This window comes from Rhinoraja longicauda, chromosome 9 (assembly GCF_053455715.1).
Source record: "Rhinoraja longicauda isolate Sanriku21f chromosome 9, sRhiLon1.1, whole genome shotgun sequence".
NCBI classification, from domain to species: Eukaryota; Metazoa; Chordata; class Chondrichthyes; order Rajiformes; family Arhynchobatidae; genus Rhinoraja; species Rhinoraja longicauda.
In genome coordinates this window covers 2,570,960-2,593,410 of record NC_135961.1, presented here as the reverse complement: position 1 = coordinate 2,593,410, position 22,451 = coordinate 2,570,960, and the positions used below count along the sequence as shown (strand labels likewise).

Here is a 22,451-nt window from a genome sequence, read left to right as displayed (position 1 = left end):
ATACTGAGTTGGATGATCAGCCATGATCATATTGAATGGCGGTGCAGGCTCGAAGGGCCGAATGGCCTACTCCTGCACCTATTTTCTATGTTTCTATGTTTCTAAGGACGTCATATTAGGTTGTAAAAGGTGCAAAAGAGATTCACCAGGACATTAGCTGGGCTTGCGTTGTGAGGAAGTGGTAGCAAAGGCTGTGACTTTTTATTTTAGAGTGTAGAAGGCTAAGATGTGACCTTGCTGAGATGTAGACACTCACAGGGGCCATAATTAAACTGAGTGCTCACAATCTATTGTCAAGGAACAGGATTCTAGAACAAGAGGGCATAGCTTAAGGTGAGTGAAGAGAGTTTGCTGAGAGTCATAGAGTCATAGATTGATACAGTGTGGAAACAGGCCCTTCAGCCTAACTCGCCCATACCGGCCAACAATGTCCCAGCTACCCTAGTCCCACTTGCCTGCGTTTGGTCCATATCCCTCCAAACCTGTCCTATCCATGTACCTGTCCAACTGTTTCTCAAATGATGGGATAATCCCAGCCTCAACTACCTCCTCTGGCAGCTTGTTCCATACACCCACCACCCTCTGTTTGAAAAAGATACCCCTCGGATTCCTATTAAATCTTTGCCCCTTCACCTTGAACCTATGTCCGCTGGTCCTCGATTCCCCTACCCTGGGTAAAAGACTCTGTGCATCGACCCCATCTATACCTCTCATGATTTTGTACACCTCTATAAGATCTCCTCTCATCCTCCTACGCTCCATGGAATAGAGACCCAGCCTGCTCAACCTCTCCCTATAGCTCACACCCTCTAGTCTTGGCAACATCCTCGTAAATCTTTTCTGAACCCTTTCAAGCTTGAAAGGGTCCTCAGGGGTAATTTCTTCACTCAGATAGTTCTTATCTGGAATAAGTTACATGGGGAAGTGATGGAAGCGGATACAATTAAGACTTTCATGAGATATTTTGGGCAGATATATAGATAGGAAGGGTTTAGAGGGCTTTTAGTCAATGGCAGGCACCTGGGGCTAGCCCAAAATGGGGCGGCACGGTGGCGCAGCGGTAGAGTTGCTGCCTTACAGCGAATGCAGCGCCGGAGACTCAGGTTCGATCCTGACTACAGGCGCCGTCTGTACGGAGTTTGTACGTTCTCCCCGTGACCTGCGTGGGTTTTCTCCGAGATCTTCGGTTTCCTCCCACACTCCAAAGACGTGCAGGTATGTAGGTTAATTGACTGGGTAAAATGTAAAAAGATTGTCCCTAGTGTGTGTAGGATAGTGTTAATGTCCGCGCCGCCCAGCGATCCCCGCACATTAACACTATCCTACACCCACTAGGGACAATTTTTACATTTACCCAGTGAGTAAGGTGGTGCTAAAATTGTCGCGCTATCGTGTACCGTTTTGGCGGAAGTTCAGTCACAAACAAGATAACAAGCGAAAGTTTTAGTATATAGATTATTCTTGCATATTAGCATTTCTCAAATTGCCCTTGCTCATTATGATTAGATTTGTCGAGCGTGATTTCCCTCTCGGAGTCCGTCTAACCTCAAGAACTAACAGATTTGTCATACATGATCTTCCTTTCATCCCTTCTCATATCCACATGGACTCTGCCTAATCATATATGTATTTTCCAAGTGCCCTTAAAAAGAAACATTTCCAGCATTTGATTTAATATTCACGTCAGCGCAAAGGCTCCATAGTTTCCCATTTCCCTCTCCCTTTGTTAAATGCATTTCTAATTTCCAATCTGTGGCAATTATTCTGGAACCAATACAATTTAAAGATAACAAGCTGTGACCTCCATTGCAACAACCTTGAAAACCCTTGACTAAGGGGCATCAGGTCCTAGGGATATTGCTTTTCAGTCTCAAATGTCTGCAATGCATTGATTTTTTTTACTCATGCTCATTTAATTCACCCCTTCATCGACTCGCTTAATTCACCCCTTCACTGTTTTGCGCCATTATTTATCTTTGTCCCAGCTTCCCAATCTCCCTCATCTTTTGTCGTTATTGGAATAACTGGAATAACAACTGTTATTATTCCAATCCTGACAATTATTCACAAAATGCTGGAGGAACTCAGCGGGTCAGGCAGCATCTCAGGAGAGAAGGAACGGGTGACGTTTCGGGTCGATACCCTTCTTCAGTCTGAAGACCCGAAACATCACCCATTCCTTCTCTCCTGAGATGCTGCCTGACCTGCTGAGTTACTCCACCATTTTGTGAATAAATACCTTCGATTTGTACCAGCATCTGCAGTTATTTTCTTATATTATATACCAATCCTGACAATGATCATTGACTTGAAACATCAACAGCTTCTCTCTCTCTCTCTGTTGATCCATTTGGCATTTCCAAAGGTCCCTTGTATGAATGTGTAAACACTTACATTGATCTGGGCCGCTCTTTCCGAACTGCCGGAACCTTCCTCCACGCACAAAATCTCTTATGTCGCTTGATCTCGAAGGAGACCGAGTCCGTGGCCCAGTGATTCGCTGTTGATTTGAAACTGCAGGAGATGGGAGGTGCGGGTGGGGTACGGAATGATGGGGTGAGGATGGAGAGAGGGGAGGAATCGATTGCCGCCTTCCCGTTCTTCTGGACCCTGACGGAAGCGAAGATAACCGTTGTCTGAGGTATCTCGTAGACGACGATGAAGGGATAAACTGATGTGCTGAAGGTGTAACTGATTGTGTCGGAGTTATCGTTGTAGTTTTCCCATTAGGAACTGAAGAGGAACGGGTTAGTTGAACGAAACGAGAACGTCCATGTGAAGTGGAAGGTAACGATGATGATGATGATGATGATGATGATGATGATGATGATGATGATGATGATGATGATGATGATGATGATGATGATGATGAAGAGGGATATCTCAATTGTACAGAAGCAGAAGATGCTCTACTTTTGCCATCAGTGGTTCCAGCATTAGTTAGCGGGGAGGAAGAAAAGCGATTTCTTGACAAAACTGAGCTTGAACCTTCTGAAGATACTGAAGCGGAGGAATGGACTGGTGAAGAAGGTCGGGACTGGGAGGAGGCCCGAGGGGGAAATGATTTCTGCTCAGTCCCAGGTGACAGCTTGATATTTGGGAGATTAGAAGCCAACGGTGAAAATTGACCTGAATTTCCTGAAGATAACTTCGTTGAAGAAGATGGAAAACGTCGCGAGGAACTGCTGGAGATGGTTGGCTTTAAGTTGGAAGCAGAATTAGAAGTTGCTGGCTTTTTATCAGGATTAAGACTAACTTTTCTTTTAGGTGGAGATGGCCATGTCAAGGAGATTGTAGGTCCTTTTGTGCGAAATGGGCGTGTATTTGAGCCTGTTCTTGATATTGGCTGTCTTGAAGAAGCATCAGGAACAAAGACCGACTTGGGTGATTGAGGTCGTGAAGATTGCCTGTGCAGCATGGAATTGTGATAAGATTGCTTCAAGTCGGTTAAACTGGGATTCTCCCCTTTTTTGTTTTGCTTTTCTTCCTCCTCAACACTTAACTCTTCCTCTGAATACCCAGAAGATCTGGAAGGGGAATAAGAAGATGTGGTCTGAAGTTTGGACTCGTCACGACTTGGCTGTTTTGCTTCAGTTTGAATCAGAGCAGGTGGAAAGCCAGAAACATTTGGATTTTTCGGACTTGCTTTAGAATTTGGTACTCTTAGCCGAAGTGGACTTCCGTGAGATGGGGACACAGAGGAAATAGTCCTTAATCTGCTTGACATTTGACTGGTCCTTCTCAGGTTTGTTGCTGAATATTTTAATGGTGCTGAGGGGGTAGATGGAAGGATTAATGAGGAGGCCAAATGCATGTTTTGTGCTATTCCCGTCTCAGGTGCAGATGACTGCAAAGATGATTCAGAATCAGCTAGGGGATCTGAAGATTTCCTGAAAACAGAGTTGGGCTTCGAAACAGATGAAGAAGGCACACGCGACAAAGGCATTTTGGAGAAGGATTTGGAATCTGAAGATGTCTCGGATATGAGAGAAATATTAAACTTGCTTTGGGTTCGTCGAGGCAAAGTTGCAGCAATGTTGGCAGCTACCAAGAAAACCAAAGGAAAACGTTTAGTTGAAATACAATATATCGATCAAACAAAACACATGATGCACAAGTAGTTCAATAAACGAACCTGGTTAGTTTTGCAAGTGTGTGTAACACAGTATCTCCAAGTGTGAAACTGTCATTAAATCAAAAAAATCACAGAAATTTATAAACACTAAAATGCCAAGCAAGCATTTAAACTGAAGCAGCTGGAGTAATGCAGCAAGCAAAAGATGTATAAATTACAACTAATGTTGTAATTCATTTAAATTCATGTAATTCATTTAAAAACATGTAATTCATGTTGTAGGTCATTTAAATCACTGCAGAATGATTCTTTTTTTTGCTTAAACAATGATTCAATCATCGAAATGGTCAGTGATTTATTTGCAAATTTCAGACTGAGCCTCTTAGCAGACTAGACCACAGGCTCCCTAAATTCCGAATGAATTTACCACCAATATCTATTCCTTTCCAACTCAATACATGTTTGCCTTAACAAGCTTGACTATTATGGAGACGGCACTTTACAACAATTGAGATTGTTGTATTAAGCCAGCTGGACCACTTTCAATAGATTAAACCCTCCAATTTTCTTAATCCATTCAATATTTACACATGTTGAATGATTTATAACCTACTATTTCTAATGGAAATAAATAATAAACCTTCAACCACTGAAGGTCACCTCACCTTCTGTCTCCTTTCTCTGTTCGTTTACTTATTTACTTATTTATCTATTTATTCATTTCCCTATGTTCTCTAAATCCCTGTAAAGCGTCTTTGAGTATATGGGCCGGGGGGCCTTCCATCCCCTTGCGGGGGCTGTGCGTGTCGGTTGCCTCGGTAGGGGTCGAGCTGTCTGTCCGTGGGTGCGGGGGAAGAGAGGGGAAGTTTTGTTGCCTCCATCACAGTGAGGGGGTGTTTGGAGTCACTGTGATGGATGTTTGTGTTGGGGTCGGGTGTCCTGTGTTCTTTTCTTTTTGCTGTGTTTTGTGTGACTGCTGAAATTTCGTTCGGTGTAAAAAGCCGAGTGACAATAAAGTGTTGTTATGTTATGTTATGTTATGTTATGTTATGTTATGTTATGTTATGTTATGTTATGTTATGTTATGAAAAGCGCTATATAAATGTAATGCATTATTATTATTATTATTATTATTAAATGCTGATTCAGCGCCCCTTGAAAAGCTTAGTTTCGTTTAGAGATACAGCCTAGTTTAGTCTAGGGATACGGAAACAGGCCCTTCGGCCCACCGAGTCGGCGCCGACCAGCGACCCCTGCACATTAACACTACCCTACACACACTAGGGACAAATTGACATTTTACACTTTTTACCAAGCCAATTAACCTGCAAACCTGTAGGTCTTTGGAGTGTGGGAGGAAACCGAAGATCTCGGAGAAAACTCATGGAGAGAAAGTATAAACTCCATACCGACAGCACCGGTAGTCAGGATCGAACCTGGGTCTCTGGCACAGTTAGGCAGTAGATCCACCACTATGCCACCGTGCCACCCATAAGCTGCTCCATTTACAAGAAATACAGAACAGTTGTAGGCCAAACATGCTTTATTTAATGTGGTTGTATCTTAATCGCCTGAACTCCATATCCTCTGATTCTTCAGTGAACAAATACAGTATTTAGTGATGTAGATCATAATTATACTCAACAATGGACATCCTGAGGCAAGAAATACCATATGTTTTACAAAACTCTTTGCTAAGAAGTTTCTTCAGAAACATAGAAACACAGAAAATAGATGGAGTAGGCCATTCGGCCCTTCGAGCCAGCACTGCCATTCAATACGTGCCATTCATGATCATGGCTGATCATCTACAATCAATAACCCGTTCCTGCTTTCTCCCCATATCCCTTGATTCCGTTAGACCTAAGAGCTAAATCTAACTCTCCCTTGAAAACATCCAGTGAATCGGCCTCCACTGCCTTCTGTGGCAGAGAATCCCACAGATTCACAACTCTCTGGGTGGAAAAGTTTATTCCTCTTTCTCCGTCCTAAATGGCCGACCCCTTATTCCTAAACTGTGTGTGGCCCCTGGTTCTGGACTCCCCCAACATAGGGAACATGTTTCCTGCCCAATCCCTTCAGAGTCTTTGGAGTGTGGGAGGAAACCTAAGATCTCGGAGAAAACCCAGATCAGACCTAAATGGCCACCTGCTTTTCCTGAGACTGTGTCCAGTGGCTGCACGCTCTCAATGTGAGGAACAGCTTCTTATATTTAACCTATTATTCCCCTCATATTCTATGGTTCAATTAGATTATCCCCCATTCCTTTAAATTCCAAAGAGCATAATCAAATCTTATTCACTCTCATCCCAGCTCAATGAGACGAGCTTGTCATTATCTTCTGTTCTTATATCAGATTTGCACCACCTACAGTTTTATTTTTCTATTTTTATGCTGGAATCTCCACAGGAATGAGGAACAGGTGAGGTGAACAGCAATTTCAGGTGCAGCAAAGGAAAGAGTTACCAGCTGCTTTGACAGACAATAGACAATAGATAATAGGTGCAGGAGGAGGCCATTCGGCCCTTCGAGCCAGCACCGCCATTCAATGTGATCATGGCTGATCATCCTCAATCAGTATCCCGTTCCTGCCTTCTCCCCATACCCCCTGACTCCGCTATCCTTAAGAGCTCTATCTAGCTCTCTCTTGAATGCAATCAGAGAATTGGCCTCCACAGCCTTCTGAGGCAGAGAATTCCACAGATTTACAACTCTCTGACTGAAAAGGTTTTTCCTCATCTCAGTTCTAAATGGCCTACCCCTTATTCTTAAACTGTGGCCCCTTGTTCTGGACTCCCCCAACATTGGGAACATGTTTCCTGCCTCTAACGTGTCCAACCCCTTAATAATCTTATACGTTTCGATAAGATCTCCTCTCATCCTTCTAAATTCCAGTGTATACAAGCCTAGTCAATCCAGTCTTTCAACATATGACAGTCCCGCCATTCCGGGAATTAACCTAGTAAACCTACACTGCACGCCCTCAATAGCAAGAATATCCTTCCTCAAATTTGGAGACCAAAACTGCACACAGTACTCCAGGTGCAGTCTCACTAGGGCCCTGTACAACTGCAGAAGGACCTCTTTGCTCCTATACTCAACTCCTCTTGTTATGAAGGCCAACATTCCATTGGCTTTCTTCACTGCCTGCTGTACCTGCATGCTTCCTTTCAGCGACCGATGCACTAGGACACCCAGATCTCGTTGTACGTCCCCTTTTCCTAACTTGGCACCATTCAGATAATACTCTGCCTTCCTATTCTTACCACCAATGTGGATAACCTCACACTTATCCACATTAAACTGCATCTGCCATGCATCCGCCCACTCACACAACCTGTCCAAGTCACCCTGCAACCTCATAGCATCTTCCTCGCAGTTCACATTACCACCCAGCTTTGTATCATCTGCAAATTTGCTAATGGTACTTTTAATCCCTTCATCCAAGTCATTAATGTATATTGTAAATAGCTGCGGTCCCAGCACCGAGCCTTGCGGTACCCCACTAGTCACTGCCTGCCATTCTGAAAGGAACCCATTTATCCCCACTCTATGCTTTCTGTCTGCCAACCAATTTTCTATCCATGTCAGTACCAATACCATGTGCTCTAATTCTGCCCACTAATCTCCTATGTGGAACCTTGTTGAAGGCTTTCTGAAAGTCAAGGTACACCACATCCACCGGCTCTCCCCTGTCCATTTTCCTAGTTACATCCTCAAACTGCAGAACTGCCATTATTTCCCACAAAGGTACAGGGAATAATTATCTTTTGTATAGATTAGCCATTTTCGGGAGAAGTGGAAAGACAAATGGTTCAGCAATAAATGTAGAAATCCCTTTATACAAGGAGTTTCTGTACAGAACCCAGCAATGCTAGAAGCATCAGTCATTTCATTAATAGCACTCATGGTAACAATCTTTCAATTTACCTGCTTTCTTTCATAAAAAAGATTTATACTGTCACATGAGGAAAGACTGGGCTTGTTTGTATTCGCTGGAATTTAGAAGGATGAGAGGGGATCTTATGGAAACGTATAAAATTATAAGAGGACTGGACAAGCTAGATGCAGGAAACATGTTCCCAATGTTGGGGGAGTCCAGAACCAGGGGCCACAGTCTAAGAATAAAGGGGAGGCCATTTAAAACTGAGATGAGTGAACTTTTTCACCCAGAGAGTTGTGAATTTGTGTAATTCTCTGCCACAGAAGGCAGTGGAGGCCAATTCACTGGATGAATTTAAAAGAGAGTTAGATAGAGCTCTAGGGGCTAGTGGAATCAAGGGATATGGGGAGAAGGCAGGCACGGGTTACTGATTGTGGATGATCAGCCATGATCACAATGAATGGCGGTGCTGGGCTGAAGGGCCAAATGGCCTCCTCCTGCACCTATTTTTCTATGTTCTATGTTTTCTATGTTTATGTCACATCTAAAAGATGTAAAATATAACAATGTTAGATTGGTCACAGGCTAAAATTTGTCATTCATCTCTGAAAAATCCAATCATGTTATCTCTCGTTGTTCTTTTCCAAATAATAAATCATCCAAAATTCAAAACCCTTACATTTTAATTTATAATATTTAACATTCAATTTTTAAAATATTTTATCCCTTTGATTTTTTTAACAATGCAACAACATGCCAGCCTGTTATTGATTACTTTGCCCTGCACAAATATTTACTACAGAATGTAGCTGCTGTGAAACTCAACAAATGTTTCAAATTGTACGGGAATTCTAGACAACACAATAGGATAGAAAATAATTTCTTACCACTCTGCGGTTTTCAAGCTTATGTTTGTAATTAAACCAAATATCCGGCATAACAAAACAATCGCATGTCATTAAAATTAAAGACTGGCTCAGTGAGTCGGATGTTACAGATTAGTACTTGCAGAACAGAGTCTATGGGTGGTAATCAGTCAAAAACTCATCCAAATGGTTACGTGCAGGAACGGGGTACTGATTGAGAATGATCAGCCATGATCACATTGAATGGCGGTGCTAGCTCGAAGGGCCGAATGGCCTCCTTGGCTGCGTCCTTAGCCCCCTACTGTACTCCCTGTACACACATGACTGTATGGCCAGGTTCAGCTCAAACTCCATCGTCAAGTTTGCTGATGACACTGGTGGTGGGCCGGATCTCCAACAACGATGAGAAGGCCTACCGGGAGGAGGTGGCTGATCTGGCACTCTGGTGTCAGGACAACAGCCTCCTCTTGAATGTCACAAAAACTAAGGAGCTGATTGTGGACTTTAGAAGGGCTCAACATCCAAGGACATACACGCCACTGGAGATAAATGGGTCTACTGTGGATAGGGTGAGCAGTTTTAAATACCTGGGAGTCCACATCACAGAGGATCTGACGTGGGCAACGCACATTGCCACACTGGTGGGTAAGGCTAAGCAGCACCTTTACCACCTCAGACAGCTGAGGAAATTCAGAGTGCTTCTACTCTGGGGCTGTAGAGAGCATCCTGTCCAGCAACAGCTCTGCCCAGGACAGGAAGGCCCTGCAGAGAGTAGTGCGTTCGGCAGAACGCACCATGGGAACTACACTCGTCCCCCTGCAGGACCTACACATCAGGAGGTGCAGATCCAGAGCAAGCAAGATCATGAGGGACCCCCTACCACCCCAGCAACGGACTGTTCCAGATGCTATGATCAGGCAAACGCCTCCGCTGTCACGCTATAAAAACGGAGAGGATGAGACGGAGTTTCTTCCCACAGGCCATCAGGACGGTCAACTTTTATAACCCCAGAGACTAAATTTTTGTCTACACTATACTAACTTATTAACTTTATTTATATGCTGTAACTGTAATTCTTTTTTGTGCACAATCCGCAGGCATTGCCACTTTCATTTCACTGCACATCGTGTATGTGTATGTGACAAATAAATTTGACTTGACTTGACTTGACCATTGTCTATTGTGCTGTCCCTTACAATTACAGTAGTTTCTTATCTTGAATCGTCAAGAGTCAAGAGTGTTTTATTTCGTATGTCCCAGATAGAACAATGAAATTCTTACTTGCTGCAGCACAACAGAATATGTAAACATAGTGCACTGTAAATAATAATAATATTCTATTCACAAAATGCTGGAGTAACTCAGCAGGTCAGGCAGCATCTCGGGAGAGAAGGAATGGGCGACGTTTCAGGTCGAGCGCAGGTGTTGAGCGTTCAGAGGTTCACCTGCACCTCCTCCAACCTCATCTATTGCATCCGCTGCTCTAGATGTCATCGGCGAAACCAAACGCTTCGGCGATCGCTTCGCTCAACACCTGCGCTCGGTCCGCATTGGCCAACCTGATCTCCCAGTGGCCGAGCACTTCAACTCCCCCTCCCATTCCCAATCTGTCCTTTCTGTCATGGGCCTCCTCCAGTGCCATAGTGAGTCCCACCGGAAATTGGAGGAACAGCACCCCATATTTCGCCTGGGCAGCTTGCAGCCCAGTGGTATGAACATTGACTTCTCCAACTTTAGATAGTCCCTCTGTCCCTCTCTTCCCCTCCCCCTTCCCAGATCTCCCTCTATCTTCCTATCTCCACCGATATCCTTCCTTTGTCCCGCCCCCCTGACATCAGTCTGAAGAAGGGTCTCGACCCGAAACGTCACCCATTCCTTCTCTCCTGAGATGCTGCCTGACCTGCTGAGTTACTCCAGCATTTTGTGAATAAATACTTTCGAGTTGTACCAGCATCTGCAGTTATTTTCTTATATGTACAGACTGTCAGTGAGTTGAGCATTTGAGAGCTGGGGAGGACCTGTACGAAGTGCGGGCAACGCACGCTGGCAGCAGGGGCCGGGTCCGCGGGACGCTTAAGATTTTTCTGCAATATTTTCTGCAATATTCATCCTTGTTTTATGGATATGATGTTATGTTTTTTCAAGAGCGGCTGAAAATGCTACAACAAAGATTTTTTGGTAAAAGTAACATTAGCAAATTTGCAGACTCTGACACCCAAAGCTGGGTGGCAGTGTGAAATGTGAGGAGGATGCTATGAGATTGCAGGGTGACTTGGACAGGTTGTGCGAGTGGGCGGATGCATGGCAGATGCAGTTTAATGTGGATAAGTGTGAGGTTATCCACTTCGGTGGTAAGGCAGATTATTATCTGAATGGTGTCAAGTTAGGAAAAGGGGACGTACAACGAGATCTGGGTGTCCTAGTGCATCAGTCACTTAAAGTAAGCATGCAGGTACAGCAGGCAGTGAAGAAAGCTAATGGCCGAATGGCCTACTCTTGCACCTATTGCACGGTGGCGCAGCAGTAGAGTTGCGGTAGAGTAGCAAATGCAGCGCCGGAGACTCAGGTTCGATCCTGACTACGGGTGCTGTCTGTACGGAGTTTGTACGTTCTCCCCGTGACCTGCGTGGATTTTCTCCGAGATCTTCGGTTTCCTCCCACACTCCAAAGACGTGCAGGTTTGTAGGTTAATTGGCTGGGCAAATGTAAAAAGATTGTCCCTAGTGGGTGTAGGATAGTGTTAGTGTGCGGGGATCGCAGGGCGGCGCGGACCCGGTGCGCCGAAGGGCCTGTTTCTGCGCTGTATCTCTAAATCTAAAAAAATCTAACAATCTATTGTCTATCCTACTATGCCCACGAAGAGCTGAAACAAAATAGTTTATTGGACACTATCTGATTGACATGACTGAAATGCTTTGGTGTCCTGTAACTGCCCCTGACTCGAATAATGTTTTACTGATTGTGGATGATCAGCCATGATCTCAATGAATGGCGGTGCTGGCAAAAAGGGCCAAATGGCCTCCTCCTGCACCTATTTTCTCTGTTTCCATGAAAACAGTATTTTGAATTGGTACTATCATTTAGAAAATAGTTTTTCTGGTTGAAGTAGAAAAGCAATAAGTTGATATTTTAATCTGAAACATCAAGATTTTTCTCCTGCTGTGTCATTAAGTGAATCAGTTTTATTGATGGACAGTTGTATTCTTCTTAACGGTTTAAACAGAAAATAGGAAATACTTCACGACCAAAGTTGATTAGATCTTTTCATAATCTTGTTAGAAATTAGCAGCAGTCAGTATTTTTCACTTTAATTCTACTTGCTCAGTGATACAAGAAGTCATTGCCTTTTACCCATCATGCCTCGCAAACAGAACAGGTGCCAAATTGGTGGCCAAATTGCATCTCAAAGTTTATATAAGATGAATATCTTATAGTACATACATGGCTCACAAAGAAATCATCTATCTCATTAACTGGCAGAAATACATTTTATCACAAGACTTTGATGCCCAGCATAGGTTGCAGCTAGAATCTTCAGAAGCACACCTGGAACAGAACCTGGGTGACTGACCATAAAACACACATGGTTGCAAGCATGGCGTGTATTTGTGTTGTCCACATTGGCATATCAACACCTCCACTTCCTGATGAGACTGAGGAAATGTCAATACACAATAGACAATAGGTGCAGAAGTAGGCCATTCGGCCCTTCGAGCCAACACCGCCATTCAATGTGATCACGGCTGATAATTCTCAATCAGTACCCCGTTCCTGCCTTCTCCCCATACCCCCTGACTCCGCTATCCTTAAGAGCTCTATCTAGCTCTCTCTTGAATGCACTCAGAGTATTGGCCTCCACTGCCGTCTGAGGCAGAGAATTGCACAGATTCACAACTCTCTGACTGAAAAAGTTTTTCCTCATCTCCGTTCTAAATGGCCTACCCCTTATTCTTAAACTGTGGCCCCTTGTTCTGGACCCCCAACATTGGGAACATGCCTCTAACGTGTCCAACCCCTTAATAATCTTATACGTTTCGATAAGATCCCCTCTCATTCCAGGAATTAACCTAGTAAACCTACGCTGCACGCCCTCAATATCAAGAATATCCTTCCTCAAATTTGGAGACCAAAACTGCACACAGTACTCCAGGTGCAGTCTCACTAGGGCCCTGTACAACTGCAGAAGGACCTCTTTGCTCCTTTACTCAACTCCTCTTGTCATGAAGGCCAACATTCCATTGGCTTTCTTCACTGCCTGCTGTACCTGCATGCTTCCTTTCAGTGACTGATGCACTAGGACACCCAGATCTCGTTGTACGTCCTCTTTTCCTAACTTGACACCATTCAGATAATACTCTGCCTTCCTATTCTTTCCACCAAAGTGGATAACCTCACACTTATCCACATTAAACTGCGCAGGTTCTGAGAGCGTGGCTGAAGACTCAATTCGGGCCTACCATTTTGCGTGCGATCACTCTCAGGAAGGCCGATCTGACATCTGTTAAGATGACCATGCACTAGAGGCTGCTAGGATGGGTGATGTCACTCCATTAGCCATCCATTCAAAACAAGCAAAGAATGTACTGAGCTCATAGGGGAAGAATGTGTTGTTGGCACTGATATGGCCCACTTTGTTGTGTGACCCGCTGTGGTAGACAAGCCTTGCCATAATTGAATGCAGTGCCCAGAGGGGTCGGTGAAGGCAAATGTTTTTTAAATGTTTCAAAGATCTTTTACGATGCCACAACATGAAAGTGCACAGGCAAACTGCTGAAAATTGTGATTAGTATAGAAAGGTGCTTGATTTAGTTTAGAGATACAGCGTGGACATAGGCCCTTCGACCCACCGGGTCCATGCCGACCAGCGATCCCACACATTAACACTATCCCATACACACCTAGGACAATTTTTTAACATTTACCAAGCCAATTAACTATCCAACTAGTAGTTGTTCAGAGATACAGCGCGGACACTGGCCCTTCGGCCCACCGGGTCCGCGCCGACCAGCGATCCCCGCACATTAACACTATCCTACACACACCAGGGACAATTTTTACATTTACCAAGCCAATTAACCTACAAACCTGCACGTCTTTGGAGTGTGGGAGGAAACCCAAGATCTCGGAGAAAACCCACGCAGGTCACGGGGAGAACGTACAAACTCCGTACAGACGGCACCCGTAGTGGGGATGGAACCCGGGTCTCCGGCGCTGCATTCGCTGTAAGGCAGCAACTCTACCGCTGCGCCACCGTGACCACCAACGATGGCCAACACAAACATAGTGGACCAAAGTGCACATTTACACATCTTATAACTCGACGATTCTATGTTCTGACGAGACTAAAACTTATTTTATTTGGATCACCTATCCATGAACAATGTGTTCCTGCACTCAGTAATTCAATAGATCTGTCCTCTGGTTTCCCATACAGGGCAGGCACAGCGGTAGAGTTGCTGCCTTACAGCGCCAGAGACCCGGGTTTGATCCTGAAAATGGGTGCTGTCCGACCGCGTAGGATTTCGCCCGGTGCTCCGGTTTCCTCCCACATTCCAAAGACGTACAGGTTTGTAGGTTAGGTCTCAAGAAGGATCTCAACCCGAAACGTCACCCATTCCTTCTCTCCAAAGATGCTGCCTGTCCTGCTGAGTTACTCCAGCGTTTTGCGTCTACCAGGTTTGTAGGTTAACTGGCTTCTGTATACTGTAACTTGTCCCTAGTGTGTAGGATAGTGCTAGTGCAGGGAGGGGTCGCTGGTCGGTGCGGACTCGGTGGGGCGAAAAGCCTGTTTCCGCGCTGTATCTCCAAACTAAACTAAAAAAACTCATTGTGATGCATATCAAATCCACCAGGAAGTCTTGCAAAGTCTGGAACGGAAAGCATGCATTCCTTACAATATCTCACAGCAGACTTAAATATTCCCATCAATTTGCAATCTTTCAGAAATATGGTAAGCTGCTATCTGCTTTCCGTCACTTCCCACAGAATATTTCTAACAACATAGGAAGTATTTATACCACTTGAAACACATGTGTCATGTTTATATAACAAATCATCCTCCAACATTTCCGTCACCTACAACGGGACCCCACCACTGGCCACATCTTCCCATCCCCTCCCCTCTCTGCGTTCCGCAGAGACCGTTCCCTCCGTAACTCCCTGGTCCACTCGTCCCTTCGTACCCAAACCACCCCATCCCCGGGCACTTTCCCCTGCAACCGCACGAGATGCAACACCTGTCCCTTTACCTCCCCCCTCAACTGCATCCAAGGACCCAAACAGTCTTTCCAGGTGAGACAGAGGTTCACCTGCACCTCCTCCAACCTCATCTATTGCATCCGCTGCTCCAGATGTCAACTTCTCTACATCGGCGAAACCAAACGCAGGCTAGGCGATCGTTTCGCTCAACACCTTCGTTCAGTCCACCTTAACCAACCTGATCTCCCGGTGGCTGAGCACTTCAACTCCACCTCCTAGTCTGACCTTTCTGTCATGGGCCTCCTCCAGTGCCATAGTGAGGCCCACCGCAAATTGGAGGAACAGCATCTCATATTTCGCTTGGGCAGCTTGCAGCCCAGCGGTATGAACATTGACTTCTCCAACTTCAGATAGTTCCTCTGTCCCTCTCTTCCCCTCCCCCTTACCAGTTCTCCCACTGTCTTCCTGTCTCCTACTACAAGCTATCTTTGTCCCGCCCCCTCCCCTAACATCAGTCTCGACCCAAAAAGTCACCCATTCCTTCTCTTCGGAGATGCTGCCTGATCCGCTGAGTTACTCCAGCATTTTAGGTCATGTTGATAATCTCATCCTTGTTACTTCATCCTCATCTTGCAAAGTCAGATTCATGGTTCAGAAATAGGCATTTCTTGTGTGTTAGCCAAGCATTTTGGAAACACTGGCAATTTCACCTTCAGCGAAGGCACTAACTAAGTAACAAATACATTTATCATCCATGAAGTACTATCGAGCTATTAAAATAGCAGCCCAAAGTATTTTATAATTAGGACTTGGCCCTAGAATCTTTAGTGCAACATTAGTTGTGATTAAATGACACAATGTGCTGGAGTAGGTCAAGCAGCTGGTTGGCATAGCCTCTGGAGAACATGGCCTGAGGACAGGTGCTGTCTGCACGGAGTTTGTACGTTCTCCCTGTGACTGCATGGGTTTTCTCCGAGTGCACCAGTAGGAAAAGGGGACGTACAACGAGATCTGGGTGTCCTAGTGCATCAGTCACTGAAAGGCAGCATGCAGGTACAGCAGGCAGTGAAGAAAGCCAATGGAATGTTGGCCTTCATAACAAGAGGAGTTGAGTATAGGAGCAAAGAGGTCCTTCTGCAGTTGTACAGGGCCCTAGTGAGACCGCACCTGGAGTACTGTGTGCAGTGTTGGTCTCCAAATTTGAGGAAGGATATTTCTTGCTATTGAGGGCGTGCAGCGTAGGTTTACTAGGTTAATTCCCAGAATGGCGGGACTGTCGTATGTTGAAAGATTGGAGCGGCTAGACTTGTATACACTGGAATTTAGAAGGATGAGAGGGGATCTTATCGAAACCGCCATTCAATGTGATCATGGCTGATCATTCTCAATCAGTAACCCGTGCCTGCCTTCTCCCCATACCCCCTGACTCCGCTATCCTTAAGAGCTCTATCTAGATCTCTCTTGAATGCATTCAGAGAATTGGCCTCCACTGCCTTCTGAGGCAGAGAATTCCACAGATTTACAACTCTGTACCCTGTGCCTGCCTTCTCCCCACATCCCTTGATTCCACTAGCCCCTAGAGCTCTATCTAACTCTCTTTTAAATCCATCCAGTGAATTGGCCTCCACTGCCCTCTGTGTCAGAGAATTCCACAAATTCACAACTCTCTGGGTGAAAAAGTTTTTTCTCACCTCAGTTTTAAATGGCCTCCCCTTTATTCTTAGACTGTGGCCCCTGGTTCTGGACTCCCCCAACATTGGGAACATTTTTCCTGCATCTAGCTTGTCCAGTTCTTTTATAATTTTTTACGTCTCTATAAGATCCCCTCTCACCCTTCTAAACTCCAGTGAATACGAGCCCAGTCGTACCAATCTTTCCTCATATGACAGTCCCGCCATAATCTTTCCTCATATGACAGTCCCGCCATAATCTTTCCTCACATGACAGTCCCGCTAAAGCACAGTGACAAACACAAGAAAAATAGAAATCTTCATCATAAATAAGTGCAATACTTACACTTTGGCAGAACAACACTGAGGGTCTTAGACTGAGGACCTTGTCCCTTCCGGTTTGCTGCTCGGACTTTGAAAACATAGCGCTCGCCAGGCTGGAGTTGATCAATTACTGCTGCTGTAACATCCCCAGGAAAAGTCACCGTCTTCACACCAAATGGTTTGAGAGCTGGGGCATATGAAACGATGTACTCTGAAACAATTGAGATATGGTTAAGAGGACAGCCAAAAATAATCCAGTTTTGCCATTTAGAAGGATGAGAGGAGATCTTATCGAAACGTATAAGATTTTTTAAGGGGTTGGACACTCAGGTGTCTCAGCTGCAGGACTATGTGATGGGACCTGACTCTGGTTTCAGAGAACCAAGGCATGGTTTGTCAGAACTCATTCCAATCAGTCACAGGTGCCCACAGTTCTCCCCATGCTGAATAGTGTTGTTGGAATAAATGGGGAAGTGTAGTGGGCCGCCACAGAAGCCATATTTTCACAGCATGCCTGTGCCACCAAACCAAGTTAAGGTTTAAATACATCCAACAGTATCAGTTAAAGCAGGGACTAATACTGAAAAGGTGATAACAATCAGTCATGCGAAGGCACAAAGTACATTGGCCATCTGTGAACTCCCTCCTCCATCCGTCAGAATGCGCTCACCAAAGATACTAGAGGAACAAGATAGACCACTCGACAGGGGATCTTATCGAAACATATAAGATTATTAAGGGGTTGGACACGTTAGAGGCAGGAAACATGTTCCCAATGTTGGGGGAGTCCAGAACAAGGGGACACAGTTTAAGAATAAGAGGTAGGCCATTTAGAACTGAGATGAGGAAAAACTTTTTCAGTCAGAGAGTTGTGAATCTGTGGAATTCTCTTCCTTAGAAGGCAGTGGAGGCCAATTCTCTGAATGCATTCAAGAGAGAGCTAGATAGAGCTCTTAATGCATTCAAGAGAGAGCTAGATAGAGCTCTGAAGGATAGCGGACTCAGGGGGTATGGGGAGAAGGCAGGAACGGGGTACTGATTGTGAATGATCAGCCATGATCACATTGAATGGCGGTGCTGGCTCGAAGGGCCGAATGGCCTCCTCCTGCACCTATTGTCTATTGTCTATTGCCATTTCCTCAAAAAACTCAATCAACTTCGTAAGGCACGATCTCCCACGTACAAAACTATGCTGACTCTCCCTAATCAGCCCCTGTCTATCCAGATGCACTTACATCATCCCACAGAATATCTCCAGTAACTTGTCAACCACAAATTAATTAAAACAATTTGACACACAAGAGACTGCAGAGGCTGGAATCTTGAGCAAAAAAGATATCGCGGAGAAACTCAGTGGGAAAGGCATCTGTCCATTTCCCACTAGAGACGCTGCCTGTCCCGCTGGGTTACTCCAGCACTTTGTGACTATCTTCCATTTAAACCAGCATCTGCAGTTCCTTCCTACACAATATATAAATTAGCAGGCTGTCGTGAGCCAGATATTAAATAACGACGAGACGGAGATCGAGAACCTCGTAACCTGGTGCCAAGGCAACAACCTCTCCCTCAATGTCGGCAACACAAAGGAGATTGTGATTGACTTCAGGAAGATTCAAGAGAGAGCTCTTAAGGATAGCGGAGTCAGGGGGTATGGGGAGAAGGCAGGAACGGGGTACTGATTGAGAATGATCAGCCAATAGACAATAGACAATAGGTGCAGGAGTAGGCCATTCAGCCCTTCGAGCCAGCACTGCCATTCAATGCGATCATGGCTGATCACTCTCAATCAGTACCCCGTTCCTGCCTTCTCCCCATACCCCCTCACTCCGCTATCCTTAAGAGCTCTATCCAGCTCTCTCTTGAAAGCATCCAACGAACTGGCCTCCACTGCCTTCTGAGGCAGAGAATTCCACACCTTCACCACCCTCTGACTGAAAAAGTTCTTCCTCATCTCCGTTCTAAATGGCCTACCCCTTATTCTCAAACTGTGGCCCCTTGTTCTGGACTCCCCCAACATTGGGAACATGTTATCTGCCTCTAATGTGTCCAATCCCCTAATTATCTTATATGTTTCAATAAGATCCCCCCTCATCCTTCTAAATTCCAGTGTATACAAGCCCAATCGCTCCAGCCTTTCAACATACGACAGTCCCGCCATTCCGGGAATTAACCTAGTGAACCTACGCTGCACGCCCTCCATGATCACATTGAATGGCAGTGCTGGCATGAAGGGCCGAATGGCCTCCTCCTGCACCTATTGTCTATTGTACACACACCTTGATATACATCGATCAGCCAAAACATTATGACCACTGACAGGCGAAGTGAATAACATTGATTATCTTGTTACAATGGCACCTGTCAAGGGGTGGGATATATTAGGCAGCAAGTGAACAGTCAGTTCTTGAAGTTGATGTGTTGGATGCAGGAGAAATGGGCAGGAGTAAAGACCTGAGCGACTTTGACAAGGGCCAAATTGTTATGGCCAGACGACTGGGTCAGAGCATCTCTGAAACGGCTTGTGGGGTGCTCCCGGTCAGCGGTGGTGAGTACCTACCGACAGTGGTCCGAGGAGGGTCAAACCACAAACCGGCGACAGACAGGGTGTTGGGCGCCCAAGGCTCATCGATGCGCGAGGGCAACGAAGGCTATCCCGTCTGGTCCGAACCGACAGAAAGTCGACTGTGGCACAAGTCACAGAAAATGTTAATGGTGGTCACGGGAGGAATGTGTCACAATACACAGTGCATCGCACCCTGCTGCGTATGGGGCTGCACACGGAGGACCAACAGCATATTAGGCAGGTGGGCATAATGTTTTGGCTGATCGGTGTGTGTGTTGATGGCGCCGAAGTAGAGATGGTTGAAAGCTTCAATCTTTTCTGAATAAAATATCACCAGCAATTTGTCCTGGACCAGGCACATCGAAGCAATGGCCAAGACTTTGCATCCTTAGAAGGCTCTACTTCCTTAGAAGGCTACAGAGGCTCAGCATGTCTCAAACAACCCACACTAACCTCTATAGATCTGGCTTAGAAGGCGTTTTATTGGGGTACATCACAGCGTCACAGCTCCATCCAAGACGGCAAGAAATTGCAGAGTTGTGTGGACGTAGCCCAGACCGTCACACAAACCAACCTCCCATCTATGGACTTAATGTATACTTCACGCTGCCCCGGCAAGGCCACCAGCATAACAAGGGCTAGTCTCACCCCCGGCCACTCCCTCTTCTCCCCTCCCCAGTCGGACAAGAGGGATAGAAGTGTGAAAACACACACCTCCAGATTCAAGGACAGCTTCATCCCAGCTGTTATCAGGCAACCGAACTGTCCCCTCCCCAGGTGGAGTGCAGTCCTGACCTCCCAACTACCTGATAGGAGACATTGGCTATATTTAAGAGGGAGGTAGATGTGGCCCTTGTGGCTAAAGGGATCATGGGGTATGGAGAGAAGGCAGGTACGGGATACTGAGTTGGATGATCAGCCATGATCATATTGAATGGCGGTGCAGGCTCGAAGGGCCGAATGGCCTACTCCTGCACTTATTTTCTATGTTTCTATGTTTTTATGTTTCTATGAGACCTCTGATCAAACTTTAATGGACTTTATCTTGCACTAATAGTTATACCCTTCATCATGTATTCATACACTGTGGACGGCCTGATTGGATCCATGCATAGTCTTTTGAATGTCTAGGTATCATGCAACAAAATCTTTTTACGTTTCTTCTAGAAATGTATAAAATTATAGAAGGACTGGACAAGCTCAATGCAGGAAAAATGTTCCCAATGTTGGGGGAGTCCAGAACCAGGGGCCACAGTTTAAGAATAAGGGGTAGGCCATTTAGAACGGAGATGAGGAAAAACTTTTTCAGTCAGAGAGTTGTGAACGGGGTACTGATTGAGAATGATCAGCCATGATCACATTGAATGGTGGTGCTGGCTGGAAGGGCCGAATGGCCTCCTCCTGCAGGGAAGAGGGGAGGGAAGAGGGGAGGGTGGGAGGGGGGAGGAGAGGGTGCTGCACCAATGCAGGAGAGGTTTGGGCCCAACTTGGTCTTGAATGTATTAAAATCTTTCAGTAGGATAGGCAGCATCTGTGGAAAGTGAAAGGCCTAACATAACATTTCAGCTCAAGGATCCTACACACTGGGGACCATTTACAATTTTACCCAAGCCAATTAACCAACAAACCTGTACGTCTATGGAGTGTGGGAGAAAACCCACGCAGGTTTGTTATCTTGTGTGTGTCTGAACTTCAGCCAAAACGGTACACAATCGCGCAACAATTTTAGGCCCACCTTTCACATTTTAAAGTTTAAAAGGAGGGGAGGGGGAGGGGAGGAGGGAGGAGGGAGAGGGGAAGGGGGGAGTGGGGGACAAGGGAGGGGGAAGGGGGAGTGGGGGAGGAGGGAGGGGGGAAGGTGGGAGGGGGGAGGAGGGAGGGGGAAGGGGGGAGTGGGGGAGGAGGGAGGGGGGAGTGGGGGAGGAGGGAGGGGGGAAGGGGGGAGTGGGGGAGGAGGGAGTGGGGGAGGAGGGAGGGTGGAAGGGGGGAGTGGGGGAGGAGGGAGGGGGGAAGGGGGGAGTGGGGGAGGAGGGAGGGGGAAGGGGGGAGTGGGGGAGGAGGGAGGGGGGAAGGGGGGAGTGGGGGAGTAGGGAGGGGGGAAGGGGGGAGTGGGGGAGGAGGGAGGGGGGAAGGGGGGAGTGGGGGAGGAGGGAGGGGGGAAGGGGGGAAGGGGGGAGTGGGGGAGGAGGGAGGGTGAAGGGGGGAGTGGGGGAGGAGGGAGTGGGGGAGGAGGGAGGGGGGAAGGGGGGAGTGGGGGAGGAGGGAGGGGGAAGGGGGGAGTGGGGGAGAATGTAGAGGGGAGGGGGGGTTGAGGAGAGAGGGGAGGGGGGGAGGACAGGGTGCTGCACCAATGCAGGAGAGGTTTGGGCCCAACGGGTCCACTTTGTCATTACTAAAAATACATGAAAACATGTTTGAATGCTGGAAAACAAAAAAGTAGGGTCTGGTCAGAGCCTAGCAAGTGATAGGCAGACACATTGAGAAGGTTCGATTGGCAGGTGAGTGGAGCAAGCGACAAAGGCTCGGGGCAACGAGGAGACAGGAGTGCGTCAGTTAAGGAAAAAAGAGAAGTGAAAGGTAGCATACAAATTAGCAAGAAAAAGCAGCCTACCAGAGGACTGGGAGAAATTCAGAGTCCAGCAGAGGAGGACAAAGGGCTTAATTAGGAAAGGGAAAATAGATTATGAAAGGAAACTGGCAGGGAACATAAAAACTGACTGCAAAAGCTTTTACAGGTATGTGAAGAGAAAAAGATTAATTAAAAGAAATGTAGGTCCCTTGCAGTCAGAAACAGGTGAATTGATCATGGGGAACAAGGAGATGGCAGACCAATTGAATGACTACTTTGGTTCTGTCTTCACTAGGGAAGACA

At 46.1% G+C, this 22,451-nt stretch overlaps 1 protein-coding gene across 1 annotated transcript in view; it reads right to left on the bottom strand.

Moving 5' to 3' along the window:
- fndc1 (fibronectin type III domain containing 1) overlaps positions 1-22,451 on the bottom strand; it is a 196,068-nt gene that overhangs the window by 85,067 nt on the left and 88,550 nt on the right. Inside the window, exons 9-11 of the mRNA XM_078404697.1 lie at positions 17,039-17,227; positions 2,850-4,044; positions 2,395-2,780 (exon numbers count right to left, since the gene is read on the bottom strand). Of these exons, the coding sequence (XP_078260823.1) occupies positions 2,395-2,780; positions 2,850-4,044; positions 17,039-17,227 (1,770 nt within the window). The remainder of the gene's footprint in view (positions 1-2,394; positions 2,781-2,849; positions 4,045-17,038; positions 17,228-22,451) is intronic.